This window comes from Corvus moneduloides, chromosome 6 (genome assembly GCF_009650955.1).
Source record: "Corvus moneduloides isolate bCorMon1 chromosome 6, bCorMon1.pri, whole genome shotgun sequence".
In the NCBI taxonomy this organism is placed as follows: Eukaryota; Metazoa; Chordata; class Aves; order Passeriformes; family Corvidae; genus Corvus; species Corvus moneduloides.
Genome location: NC_045481.1, coordinates 51,122,453 through 51,136,479, shown reverse-complemented (window position 1 = coordinate 51,136,479; position 14,027 = coordinate 51,122,453). Strand labels below are relative to the sequence as shown.

At 40.6% G+C, this 14,027-nt stretch overlaps 1 protein-coding gene across 1 annotated transcript; it reads right to left on the bottom strand.

Moving 5' to 3' along the window:
• Positions 1-3,056: 3,056 nt before the first annotated feature.
• Positions 3,057-9,015, bottom strand: LOC116445488 (vitamin D 25-hydroxylase). The gene is made up of 5 exons (XM_032112106.1): positions 8,755-9,015; positions 6,608-6,749; positions 5,687-6,319; positions 4,354-4,683; positions 3,057-3,746 (listed from the first exon to the last, which is right to left on the bottom strand). Exons 1-5 carry the CDS (start codon positions 9,013-9,015, stop codon positions 3,571-3,573), a joined length of 1,542 nt encoding a protein of 513 aa, XP_031967997.1. The 3' UTR covers positions 3,057-3,570.
• Positions 9,016-14,027: the final 5,012 nt, after the last annotated feature.

The window sequence follows — 14,027 nt, the reverse complement described above, 5'->3', positions numbered from 1 at the left end:
ACAAATTTTGATCTGGTATCTTCACCATTATGATTTTTCCCCCCCTTGTTTATCCCAAATCCTTGTTTTCATATCCAATGCATTACTACAAAATTTACACAATCTAATTTTCACTCATTTTTCAAAGGGATTTCGCTATTTTTTACTGTCTTTTTCTCTGAGCTTGCTAATTTTCTCATGAACTCACTATCTTCATGACAACATAATCTGCCTCATCTACTCTCTAGTGCTTGCACAAACCCTTAAGCTCAATTCAGGCTAAAAAAATGCAGATTAGTCATTATTTTCACTAATCAGACAGCCTGACTTTTAATTAGATTAATAATCTGTGTAGCAGAACAACACATTAAATCAAGAAAAGACCTGTTTGCTATGTGAGCTCAGGCTGCTTTAGCACTGGAACAGTTAACAGAAGTTCTCTAAATAGTTACTAGCTCCCAGTTAAAACACTTTTCTGTGTACATAACATCAAACATGTTATATTATAATCACTGGCTATAATGTTCTCCTTTTTACTTCTTTCTGTGTCATCATCCCTTTCTGAAGAGAAATTGAGATCTGGCACATGAGAAATTTTTCAAGGAAAAAAATGTAGCTACATCCTTTTATATAGTCTGAGTTAGGTGAATTACTTCAAGTAAGCACTGACAAACTAAAAAAACAAAGCATTAGTAAAATTCTCTAGGTTATTCTCTCACAACACATTCTGGATACACATAAAAGTATATCACAGTAAGATTAAACCATTTGCTTTCAGAGAAGCAGTAATGTTTCTTGAACTTTTATGAAATCTCCCTTTGTATAGTTAATTTCTGAATTCATTAATTAATGAACGTTCCTGCACTCATTAGGTTCACACTTAGGATGTGTTCACCAGTATCACTGGAACTGCTGGGAGCTCAGGAAATTAAGTGGTAAGGAGTGAGCTTTTTCTTCAGCATTTATTCAGTGTCATATATGACATGCTTATAGTGCTCCCTTTTCAGTCTTTGGGGACGCTGACATGGCTAAAAACAACCCAAAAACTTAAAGGTAAGGATAGAGATTTGGAAAGGAGGATTTAAGACACTCTGGTGGTACTACTGCAGCTCCTGCAGCAGTGTTAAGGAGATACACTGGTTAATATATCAACCTTTAATCCCCAAACAACGTTAAATAGCAGCCAGCTGCTATCTATCCTAGATATTTCAGCTGGAAATATCTGAACATCCCACCAGGAAATTCTGAACATCTGGCTGGCTACTGATGTTCGTTACTGATCAATGTTGATACAGTGGAGAAATTCCAGAGGACTAGAAAAAACTACTATTATGTCAATATTTCAAATTATTAAATTGGATCATTAGGATAATTCTAAGTCAGAGGGAAAAAAATGAAAAAGTTGATGGAGAATGAAACATGTAAATATGACTAATACTGATACAGATTTATAGAAAAGACAGTTTGTCAAATGTATTTGATTGCTTAAACGAGACCATAAGTTGGCAGATAATGGTAAAAGTTTGGATTGATATTCTGAGGCTTTTATAAGGCATTTTGATTTAGAAACCAGAACGACATATAATCAATATGGTTCTCATTAAATGGATTAAAGACTAGTCAGGAGTTAGATCTCAAAATACCTCAGCAAAAGGGAATTATAGCTGGTCAGCTGCATTTTGAGCATGGGTGCCTGCAAGAACTGCTTCTTGATGTTTGTTAATCTCCCCCCCCACTTCAATTGGCACTGTTAGAATCACATTTTAACCAAAGGATGGCCTAGAGTTCTTGCAACCCAGAAAGCAAGACTGGGTATTAACATAACTCTGGCTGTCTGATCTAAGAGCACAGGGTTGGGAACAGAATTGCCATGAGTCCAAAACTGCAGCGCTGAACTCTTCAGGGCTGCTTCATACTGAAGGCACCCAAGTTCAGTAGATTCCACAATTTTTCCTTGTGCACATTTCACAAGCACACAACACCTACTTGGTATCCAGAAAAACCGTGACCACGACTCCTAATCCCACTGTCTGCCAACATCTTAGGAGTGGCTTATTCACAGCTTTCATGGTGTACCCAATGCACAGCAATGAAGTTTGCCTCCTTCCTCTCTTTTCTGAGTCTTAAAATCTTCTCTGCAAAAGGCACTTAGTCGTTCAGGAGGTGGAGTAGCCTGCCCAGCCCCTTCAGAGCAACATGGACATGTGTTAGAGCTGCTCTCTCTGAGACATGGGTAAATTAACCTGGACCTGCTGCATCTAACAGGCTGTTAATGAGTGGACTGGTATTAGCTCTCTTTGCTTTTTCTCTTTTGCTGTTTCAAAAGAAAGGAAGTATTTCTCCTCAGTATAGGCTGAAAACATCAGGTCAGCAGAGAAACACCAATTCCTGCCTTTCAACTTTCCTGCAGCTCCAAGTTTTGCAGCACTATCTGTCCAAAAATCCAGGGCAAACACTCAGCCCTGTCCTTAAATAGCTGCTTGCTCAGTGCATGCTTTGTTCTGAACCCTGTCCTGAGGCCCTCTCTCCTCACACAGTGGGCACTAAACATACTGTGTTCGAAGTTCCAGCTTCTCCTGCAGGGTCTGCAGACACAAGTCTTTATCTACCAATAACCACAAAGCAGGAGCTGGCAAGAATAATAAATGAAGCTGCCAGAAGTCAAGTGTAGACCTTACACCTAAAATTTGTGCTTAAAATTAATTTAAAATGTTTCTCCCCATCCTATTGAGCTTGTCCCGCCCAGAAATCTCTCCTCTGGCCAGAAGGGCGGGCAGATTATTTTCTTTACCCATAGTATAGTTGCATGTGACTCTGGTAACACAAATACTGGATTTTTCAGACTATTTAAGCAGAGATTAATCATTACATAGTACTTTGTATTGGGAGCCAGCAGAGCACAGGTGTTTGGAAATGCAATATACTGGAGAAAAAAAGCCCAGTGATTGTCAGGAGTATGGCAATACTTGAACACTTTATGTATGGTGCTAAGTGAGAAGCAAGCCATAAAAGATCTTAAAAGTGAATTCACAGTTATCTGGTTCACTAGAAAATTATGACCAGCTGGGAAGATAGGGCAAGGAGAAAGAAGGATTAAAATGCTTTAATAGACAAACTGTTTTTCAAGGCTGGAAAATACAGTTTATTCTTGGTTACAGATATTTAAATAGATACCTTTTAAACCCCTGTTAGCTATGAAAATTTAATGGAGAATTACAAAGAATGGCTTAGCTGGAATAATGTAAATGGTATTTCCACGGATGAATTCAAGCATAAACATTTTAAACCATATTCTCCATGCTTATGAAAATATCCTTTCAAAGTAAAATGGCTTGCTAAGTAATTAAATATTTAGAAACTGTATCAGAAGGTAGATTCAAAATAGTCTTCTGGAGTGAAAACATCAGTTTCACACAGGATGTGTTCCACACCTTTGGTTCAGGTTTGGTTTTTTAGTGTGAAAACCACGTAAAAAGAAACTATTAGTCCTTTAAATTTTTGTTATTCTGACTTGAATAGAAGGAAGGCAAAGTGGATCCTGAGCTGTAGCTTGGAGCACTGTGCTCCACCTGCCCATCTCAACCCTTCCCTTCATCGCCTTTCGGCGCAGATGAGGTACGGCTGTGGTTGTAAGGTCATCCCTAATCTTGGCTTGAGCTCTGGGATCACTCCATGAGGAAAATGCAGGTGAAATCGTTGTAGCAACGAGGTGAAAAACAGAAACATTTCCATTCGAGCCAGCTGTTCTCCAAGACAATGTCTTCTTCCTGGATTGAAAAAAGGGTTTTAAAAAGATTTAAGGTATCTTCAGTTGCATTTTTGCTCTTATGATGAATAGGAATGGCCATTTCTGTGTTCTAAGAGTGCTGTGTGAACCTGGTCGTAGTATTTTGTAAGAAGGTTAGGTGATAACTTACAGTAAGAAACTGATTTTAGAGAATTTGTTGCTCACAAATGCCACTGGAACTTATTCTGTCAAATTGATTTAGATACACTTGTTACCTACTGTAACTTGTCTTGAAGTGCCAATCTAGACAGAAAATGCTTTAAAAAATGATGCTGTGAATTTCAGCCTTTTTCCCTACTATATTCTTAATTACATCTACTGCCAGTCATTATAAACTGGCAATTATAACAACTCTATAAGGTGGATTTTTACTAGTTTATATAAAATACTGAGCTCATCTATATAAAAGATGTCATGCTAAAATTTGTTTTCTCTGGAGCGCATGATATTGAATATCTTTAAATTGAATTATATTGAATATCTTTAAATCAGAACTGAGGACATCATTCTGTCCATTTATTGCCATCCTTTACACGTTACACATCTCTGGATTTGTGAAAAGCAACAGTGGAAGGAATTGCTCTTACCGAGTGAAAATGGAATAAATGCATCTTTCTTGACAAACTGCCCATTACTGTCCAAAAATCTCTCAGGAGAAAACACTTCTGGATTGCTCCAGTATTTTTCATCAAAGTGAACAGAGTAGAGGTTTGTAATGACTGTGGTGCCTTCAGGAATCGTGTAACCACGCACAACAGTGTCTTTGGAAGTTGCATGGAAAATCCCTAGGGGGACTATGTTACAGAACCTCAGAACCTCGTGTAGAACAGCCTCAGTGTAGGGCATCTTGCACTTCTCTTCTAAGGTGGGCATTTTGTTTGGGCCAACGACAAGATCGATTTCTTTTTGAACTTGCCCTGTTAGGAATAAAAGCTGAGGTTTATTTTGTAATAGCCTTTACGTTTCAATTTAAGCTAAAGAATTCGTGTATACATGCTTTTAATAGAATACTGAAACATGAAATACCTTATATGAAAACCAGCAGCCCACAAGCTTTTAAATTTAGACTCTTTATTTCTAGCCACAGGTAGTGTTATTATCCCCATTCTGAAACAATGGTGAAATTGATATTAGAGCAATATTTTTCGGGTCAAAGCACCAGTAGTAACTTTCCAAGTTATCTGGGCTGCTCTTCCTCCAAATCCTGGAAGTCTCAACTGAACCAAGCACTGCTAAGGTTTTGGCAGGAAAAGTGAAGTGGAGGCAGTGAAAGCAGAAACATGACTAGAATCACTTCTACAATCCAAACTTCTACACAAAATGTCTGGGCTGACACTCAGACATCTACTGCTGTCTTACTTCAGAATGACTGTAACACATCCTTTTATTTTTAAATGCCATTAATGCTCTTCCAAAAGTGTAAGTATTCCTGCCTATAATATGTAAATCTGTTGTGAACTGGGGCACTTAAGATAAAAAGAAATTGTACTTAAATTGTTAACCACAACCTGATTTACATTTTTGCTGACACTTGTACGTTTTTAATTTAGTTTATTACTTTCATATTTAATTACATTTTCTTATTATTTATTAACTACATAGATTAGTATATCTGCCAACAACAGATCATGCATCACAATGCTAAACTTAAATATATTAGAAATACTTAAAAATATTAAAACTTTATAAAAATGTATTCAGAAAATAGTATGTTAACATTTTCTCATGACACTTGACTTTTGATATCCTCTTTGTCTGCATTTAAAACAAGCTTTCCACCTCTGTCCATAGTATATTTGATAAATGATACAATAGAATAATATATAGAAACTTTTTTTTGGTGATGACTATGGGTCAATGCACCATTTTAAATTTGCAATAGGAAAGTGTATCAGTTCCTCAAAATGTCAGATTTCTTACCTTGAATGTTTGGATAAAGAGCCATAAATAACACTGCCCATCTTAAAACGTTTGTTGTGGTTTCTGTCCCAGCTATGATGAGTTCTCCAACAGAGAAAATTAAATTTTCTCTTGAATACGTAGACTCTGGGTCACTTCCATTGCAATCCATCTCATCTAAATATGCATCTACGAAATGTCGAGGTGACTGAGGCTTCCTATTTTCAGAGACACGTTCAATAAGCTCATGAAGAAACTCATAGACTTCAGCTGCATTTTTAAACAGCTGCCGGTGTTTCCCAAATGGCAAGATACCAATCCAAGGAAAAGCATTATATAAAAATACAGAAGCACTAGCAGCTAATTCAATGTTTTCACTAAAAATCTCAATCATGTGTTGAAATTCAGTATCTTCGTATGTGAAACGTTCTCCAAAAATAATCAAATTAGTAATGTTTGAAACAGCATTTGTTATCAAGTGCTTAAGATCAAATGGTCTGCCTTTGTATGTATCAATGGCATCAAGAAAAAAGAGAGATTCTTCTGAAATTTTGTGTTCAAAGGACCTTTGACCATATCCAAAAATTCGAAAGGTATTTACAGCTAATTTGCGGTGTTCTGTCCATCCTCTGCCATATTTACTGTTCAGTAAGCCTGAAAAAATATTTTGACATGGTATTTTATGCAATGCTTTGTTTTCCTTCCCCCATAAGACAATAAAATCATTTAACAAGATAAAAAATGGGATAAAATATTTCAGACATCTTGCTATGGAACACAGTCCACAAGTGACAATCCTTTCCAAATAATATCTTTAAAGAAGCATCAAGTATTTTATGAAAGGACATCAAGTAGCGAAAACGGCTAAAGCAGATATTTCATGTGATTTGTTCATCTATGGGACAAAAATTACATTTTTATACGAAAGACACTAGCACTCACCTCCCATGTTTGTCAGCTTCTTGAACAAGGGAAGAGAGGGCCTGTCTGCAAAAATTTCACTTTGATGGACAAGGCACTCCTTGACTGCGTCATAGCCATTCAGCACAACAGCAGATATACCCCCGAGATCAAGGCTGAAGATCTTTGGGGGGAAAGGAAAGGAATAAAAAGTGTCAAATGCTATTACACCCCAATCTGGAGAACAAGGAATGAAAAAGTGAAACAACACTAAACACCAATGCAAAATGCAGAGTTGAATAACCTTCAGCAGGGCATACAGGTGACCAGAGGTGGGACAGCTGTGGCATTACACAGGAGAGTCTGTTGTGGGCTAATTTGTTCTGTCAAAAGATAAAGTAAATTAGCCCACACTACATTCTGTGCTTTGCTGTGCACCTAAAGCAACCAGCTCTCCAATCTAAGGACTGGGGACACTTTCATATAGTCCTTGGAGAGCAGTGAGAGCTGTGGTGACAGCCAACAACTGAGAGCAGAGCCCAGCTAGGCCCAGCTCCTCCTTCCTCAAGTGGTTAGCCCTGGATGCTTTGCAGAAAAGTACAATACAGCCTGCAGAAGGCAGATACAGGATAAAAGAAAAAAAAAATTAAAATCTGAATCTGCATTTTAAAAATTAAAACTGAGGCTAAACTCAGGACTGAAATCTTAGATCCCTTTCCATACATTCCCTCAGGATTATAAATCTGTATTTTTACCGATACAAATCTCTAGATTTTTCTTCACGTCAAAGCTGTTGACCTCCACAACATGAAATTGTGTTAGCCTAATGATACATTCTGTGACAACTGGGGTTGACACCCAAAGAATTGTCAGGTGCTGGAACAGGCTGCCCAGGGAAGTGGTAGAGTCACCATCCCTGGAGGTATTTAAAAGCTGTGTAGATGTGGCACTTGGGGACATGGTTTAATGCTGGGTTAACAGTTGGACTTGATGATCTTAAGGGTCTTCTCCAACCTAAATGATTCTATGAGTCTATGACTATTTTATTTTAGCAAACTTGGTATTTTCACTGTTATAATGGTTCTTCTTTTTTATGTGACAAGAAGACACTCCAAATATAATTCTGCTCACATCTGTGAGTTTTGTATACTTTGATCTAGTTTATTTATCTTTATTACTATGATATACATTATTAAAACAAAAATAAAGCCCCTTTGATTGTATTTTTCCACAGTCCCCCAAATCCTCATATGCTGTTTCCAAGTTCCATCAAATTCTCCGGGATCCTTTCTGAGAGCAGCTGACTAATCTCCATACAGCATTCCAGGCAAGTAGAAAGCTTGGTTTATTTGACAACACATTTTCCTTTCTATTTCTGATCTGTTTGTCCTAGTATTTTGCTTGAATAACATTTACCGTTTTTTTTTCTTTTTTTTCTATTACCAAAATACACATTACATCTAGTTTGGAGTCAAGTTTTATGAAGCTTGTAAGAGGAGATTGGCAGCTTAAAACTGGCTGATGAAAAGAAATATCCGATATAGAAGAAAGTAAAAAAACCCAAAACCAACAACAACAAAAAACCACCAAAAACCAAAACCAAAAAAAAAAAAAAAAAAAAACCATTTTTACATAGTTACACTAACACACTGTATCTCAAATATTCCGCTGAAAGTACTTTCACTGAGTGTAACAGATAACACCTATTACACTCACTGAAAGTACTGACGGTACTGAAGGTGTTTTCAGCGAAAATTTATTATTTATCCCAGTGCCCGCTCACTGACTGTTGTAATTTATCACTTTTAAGCCCAGGACTTGTGGATATGGAACAAGGGAATTCCATTTGCGGCAAGACACCGGTTTCAGCATTGCAGCGAAGTAAAAGAACTAAGCGCAGGAGCCTGAGAGAGCGGCAGAGAGGTGGGAACCCTTCTGTCCCGGTGCTCGGTCCGGGCTGGCCGCAGCAGCGGTTCCGCCAGAGCCCCGCGCTCCCGCTCCCGTTACGGGCGGGGCGCTCCGCCCTCCACCTGCGCCCGGGGCTGCCGCGGCCACCGGGAGCCGCTCGGGCCGGGCCGGGCCGGGGCAGGGCAGGGCGGCACATCCCCCCGGCCGGCTGCTCGCCCCCGGGCTGCGCTGCCCGGCCCTCCCCGCTCCTGCCGCGCCGCGGGGCCCCGGGGCGGCGGTACCTGCCCGTGGATCTGGCTCTGCCGCCGCATGTAGACGTGCGGCTGCTCCGCGCCCAGCGCGGGGATGTTGCCGAGCAGCGGCAGCCCCGCGGGACCGGGCGGGAAGCCGGGCGGCCGCCGCTGCTTCAGCAGCTGCCGCACCACGGCCGTGAGGAGCAGCACCAGCGCCGCCGCCAGCAGCAGGAGCCAGGTGCCGCTGCCCGCTGTCGCTGTCGCTGTCGCCGCGTCCGGGCGCGGCCCCGGCTCCGCCGCCGCCCGCATCGGCCCCGCCGCCGCCGCTTCCTCCTCCCGTCCCCGTCCCGCCGCCCGCCTGGCGCCGCGGATTGGCCCGCGGAGGCTCCGCCCGCCGCGTCAGGAGCGCTTCTGCTTCTCCGCTGGTTTGCTGGGTTTTCCAGGAATAATAGTCAGAGTTGGTCCCGCGGGGTTTGTGGAGCGTGTAAACCCGCCGCCGGCTTCACGCTCCGACCTCGGCAGCTGAGGGAAGGAACCAGCGATTCTTTGCTCCTTGTTAGGTCTCTGGGGAATCTCAAATCCACAGTTTCGAGATGTCTTTCCCAGAGACGCTTCAGGCTGGGGGAGCCTCGGGCCAATGAACCCCGCTGTGATTCCCGCTGGCAGATGTGTGCCTTAGAGGTTCCTGGTGCTAGGTGGGCGGGGGGCAGCTCCCCGTGGCCAGAGCCAGCCACGGCCAGGCCGGGAGCAGCAGCAGGAAAGGGCCCGGCGTCCCCGCGCTCGCAGGCAGCGCGGCGGGGAACGTCCCCGGCCGTGGGACCAAGCAGCTCGGAGATCGCATCCATGGCGTGCAAAGGTTGTTGTTACCTAGCGGGATGATGGCTCAGGAAGGAGGGCTTGCGCTGCACGAGAGACCGAGATCGGTGAGGCAGAGGGCAGAGAGCAGCGTTGCTGCGCCACGTGGCGTTCTTGGCAAAACGCTCCATAAGCAAACCCAGATTTGCTTCCACTCACACTGGTTTTGCTATTACATTGCTACTATTTTACAGGCAATTCGAGGCGTAACAGGAGCATTCCTGGCCCATTACAATTTCTATGCCATGTGTTTCTAACTGGAAATGTCTTTCTTGTTGAATTAATATCTGTACTTAGATTTTTAAGAACATTGATAAGATCTAAACAGATAAGGAATTTATGCTGATGGAGTTCGTTAATAACCTGTGTCAATGCCAGCATCCTATATCAAAAATCTTACGAAGTTTGTCAGAATACAAAGAAGTGGCTTGAGCCCTGCTGGAGGTTTGTTTTTTTCATTCTTCCAAGTTATTTCCTCATCCTTTCTTCCAGTATGATACTGCTTGGTGTCTTAACAAAATTACTTGGGCCTGAACTGCAAAAAATGTCGGTATTTTCAATGTCAGGGCCTAAAGAATTTTCACCAAAGGACAGGAGATTCAGAACCTCAGCTTGGCTCCAGCCAGAGGAAGAATGAGGAGAAATTGCCAAGGAGTAAAGTAAGACATGCACACGCTCAAGTGTCTGAGGAAACACATTGCTGTGGTTTATTTTTACTTCTTATATTCTATATTCTATTATTCAAGTGTGTAATACCCAAAGTTGTAGATGGTCATGATTTCCACTGCATCTATGTAAGAAAAGAAAGGCGATTAACGGTTTTGGCAGCAAGCATTTTGAAGGGGAAAAACAACGCAAAAGTAGCATAGGAAAGACCCAAAAAGAGGGAGAAAAAAAGATACAGAAAAAAAGACACAGCAGAAAAGTCCAAATATTTGACTAAAAAGGAAAGAATAGACTTGGGGGGGGGGGAAGCCAACAATATTTGACACTTATCTTCAAGCAGAGGAGAGAACAGTCAAAACTGACCTTACCATAGTGTTTGAGCCGTGGGATGGAGAAGAGATGGTAACAGAGGAAGAGAAACTGAAGAGCATGATTGCAGGAAAATGAAATCCATTTTGGTCAAGCCAAATGCTAAAAGGTGGTGAATCAACCAAGATTAATGATCTGAGATCCTCTAAAAGATGCGTGATTAAATGGAGGTAAAAAGCAGCAGCATGGACAAAGATGACTGAAACTTGTCAAAAGTAAGAGATAAATAAACCCTTGAGGACAGATGAAATCACCTAAGAATGCAGGTTTAGGGATGCATGACTCCAGTTTCTGTCCAAGGGCAGGATTCCTTGCCAGTTTCTGATTGATCTTTTTATTTTTAAATTTTTTTTCATTCATTCATTCCTTCAGAAGTGTGTGGGCAGCTTGTGCTGAATTGCTTCTTTGGGGATGTTTTACTCATCTTAATCATGGATGATCAAATGAGCAAACTCATAGGATGAATAAAGGGGTTTTTTTTATTTCAATTATAAAAATGATGGCTGAGTAAAAAAACCCATTAAAGCATATATCTTTATTAAATTCTAAAACATTCTAGTAATCAAGTTTTACAATTACTTTGCACTGGAAATTCTGTAAGCAGAAGTTGGAGTAACAGGAAATGATTGTGTTCCTGTCCACTCAAGAAAATCAGAAAGCAATTATTTGGCTTTGTATTCTTTTGCTACACATACTTATATATAGCTTTGACTTTTGAAGAAATATACTGACAGGTGTGGCTGGTCTTTTAGTAGCAATGTTATGATCTTGATGATAACTCTGGGGAGAAAAATTAAGTTGTTTCCAAGTTCCATTAAATATCTCACAAACTTGGATTTAGCTGTAAGTTTGAAACAGGCTCTGGTTTTCTTATTCTTCAGAGCTGACATTGTAGCTGCACTTCTGGAAAACAAGGTAAACCTTTATCAGGTTAAAGTGTTTTCCATTCCTATAGTAATGTCTCTTGTCCAGTGAAATCATGACATTATTTATAAAATGCAGGGAAACAACTTCTTTATAGACAGATTTGTAACGATTTTGCTCCTTGCCTTTGATGGTGGGTCAGGGAAAAGAGGGAGATCTGTACAGATGTATGTAAAACAGGCATGCTTGTCATGAAAGAAATTAATTTCATAAGCCCACTGACAAGTTGAGAGTCATGTGCAGATGTTACCTATTACACTCACAAAGCTCTTTTTAACCTATGTCATCATAGTGAATGATCAACTTCCATGTTACAATTATCTCCTGGGCTAATCCTGTAATGATGTTGGTGCTTTACGGATTATCTAAAACACAAAAACACATCTGATGTTTTCCCTTGTGAATTTGGTGATTGACTGCTGAGAAAAAACCCACCTTTTCCTTCAGTCACATCCTTTTCCTTCATCGCAGTCCTACTCTGCCTAAACATTTCATGTCTGTCAAGCAGACTCAGAAAGCTAAGAGACTGGCTTAACTTCAAAAATAGTTTTGGCATGTTGTATTTTCTGGTTCTTTCAGAGTGTACTTAGGTCAATTCTATGCATAAATTTAGAAATTTATCTTTTTAATTGATGGTCTCGTATGACTATCGGTTCCCAGAAACTCTGCTGAAAGTAAATTAGCAAATATGTTGTAATAGCCTTTGCCTTCACATACTGTTTACCAGCACTGAAAGGAGAGAGATCTTTTTTAGCCCCAAATTTCACTGATGGCAGAGGCTAAATCAGTGCTTTAGGACCTAACAATGTCAGGACAAGTGCATGGCTGTGGGAGGGACTGAGGAAAATACTGAGTTACCCTGTGGCTTCATCACACCTCAGTACTGGCAAGACAAAGAATGAAATGATGACATGAGGACTTCCACTCTTCTTACATCCTGTAAATAACAAGCAAGGATTAACGTGAGGACTTGAGAAACAGTTTCTCACCCTATTTTTGCTGACATGCTCTGACAATACATAAGATAGTATCACAGCACTTGTGCAAGCAACGAAATCAAAGTTTTATAACCGTGCTATTGCTTAACAGGATTATTTTTCTGTTCTGCAGTTGTTTTTTCAACTCTCATTTTACCTGCAGAATGCAAAAAACTGAAGTCCAAATGGGTGCTGATTTTGAAACATTTTCAGAGTGAGATTTTCCTCTGTAGTGCATCCCCTCAGTGTTACCCTGGTAAAGCTGCAAGTCTGACCCTGCCTCTGTTTGTTCAGTGTGGGGGGTTTTCCTTGTCAGCCTGCTGGAGGTGTAGCTTGGGACAGAGCTGGAATTTTGCCAGTTGTAGAGGGTGGGAATGTGTTTCCAGGTGGCAGGAGATGGCTGGAGCCTCTGTAGACCTGCTTGGAGGCTGAACTGTGCAAACGCAGCACAGAAGATGACAAAGCTATAGCAAACTTCCTTGTGGTCTGCCCCTTCTGCCTGGCCAAGCAAACCTCAGTGCAGGACAGTGTGGCCCAGTCTGGTTTAAAGGATTATTCCAAACTGGATTTTGAATATATCTGGGGAAATTGCCACAAAACCTACAGAGGCTTTTGGGTTTTTTGTGCAATAAGAAGGTTTCAAGGAGATTAAACCAATGCAACACTGATCTGCTGTTTAAAATGTCTTTCATAAATCAGTCTTGGAGCTTTTCTAAGGCATTTTGGAGGAAAATTTGCTTCTAGAGTGATTCATAGATTTTTCACTAATTAGTTCAACAGCAATTCCACTTACTCAAAAGTAGGCACTGAAGCAGCCTAAATCCAGATTTAATGTCCATTGAAAAGGAAATGCTTTAGTGTTGGGATTTATATCAGTATTCTGGTTCTCAGGAAAGTACTGCATTTTTATAAAAAAGCTTTCCTTTTTGGGCCAAATTCAAATGAAGCTGTGAGATAGATAGGTACAATGTTATTTGTGTGGATAAGCTTGGTGTGAGCTCATGCTAAATCTGAATGTGGTTTTTCAGAGACTATGGGAGCAGGATTGAGGAAATAATTTGACCAATTAGGGATGTAAGTTTTGCAAATCCAAATGCCTACAATAGTTACAGTGTAGGTTTCAGAGTTTAAGCCACTCTCCAGCTGTTCAAATTATGGTCACAGAAACTGGAGGTGAAAGATATGAAGGGAACAAATGAAATGGATTATGTTCCTTCCCCAGAGCATCTCACCTATATTTGTCCCTCCTGACAGATGTTAGAGTAACATGCCATAAAATCCTCCACTGAAAGAGGTGCCATAACTGCAATGCAACCCATTCTTGCATGTCATTAATCTCAGTTGCAGAAAGCTCTTCTCATGTGTGGTGTATCCTTTGTTGCCCTTCAAGACTATATATATATATAATATAGCACCAGATTGCAGATTGTTATTGTTTCATGGCAAGTAGTTATATTTTTGTTACCACCTTTCTCCATAGTCTTTCCTTCTGTTATGTTTCCTTGATCTTTGTTTCCCTAAATAGTTTTA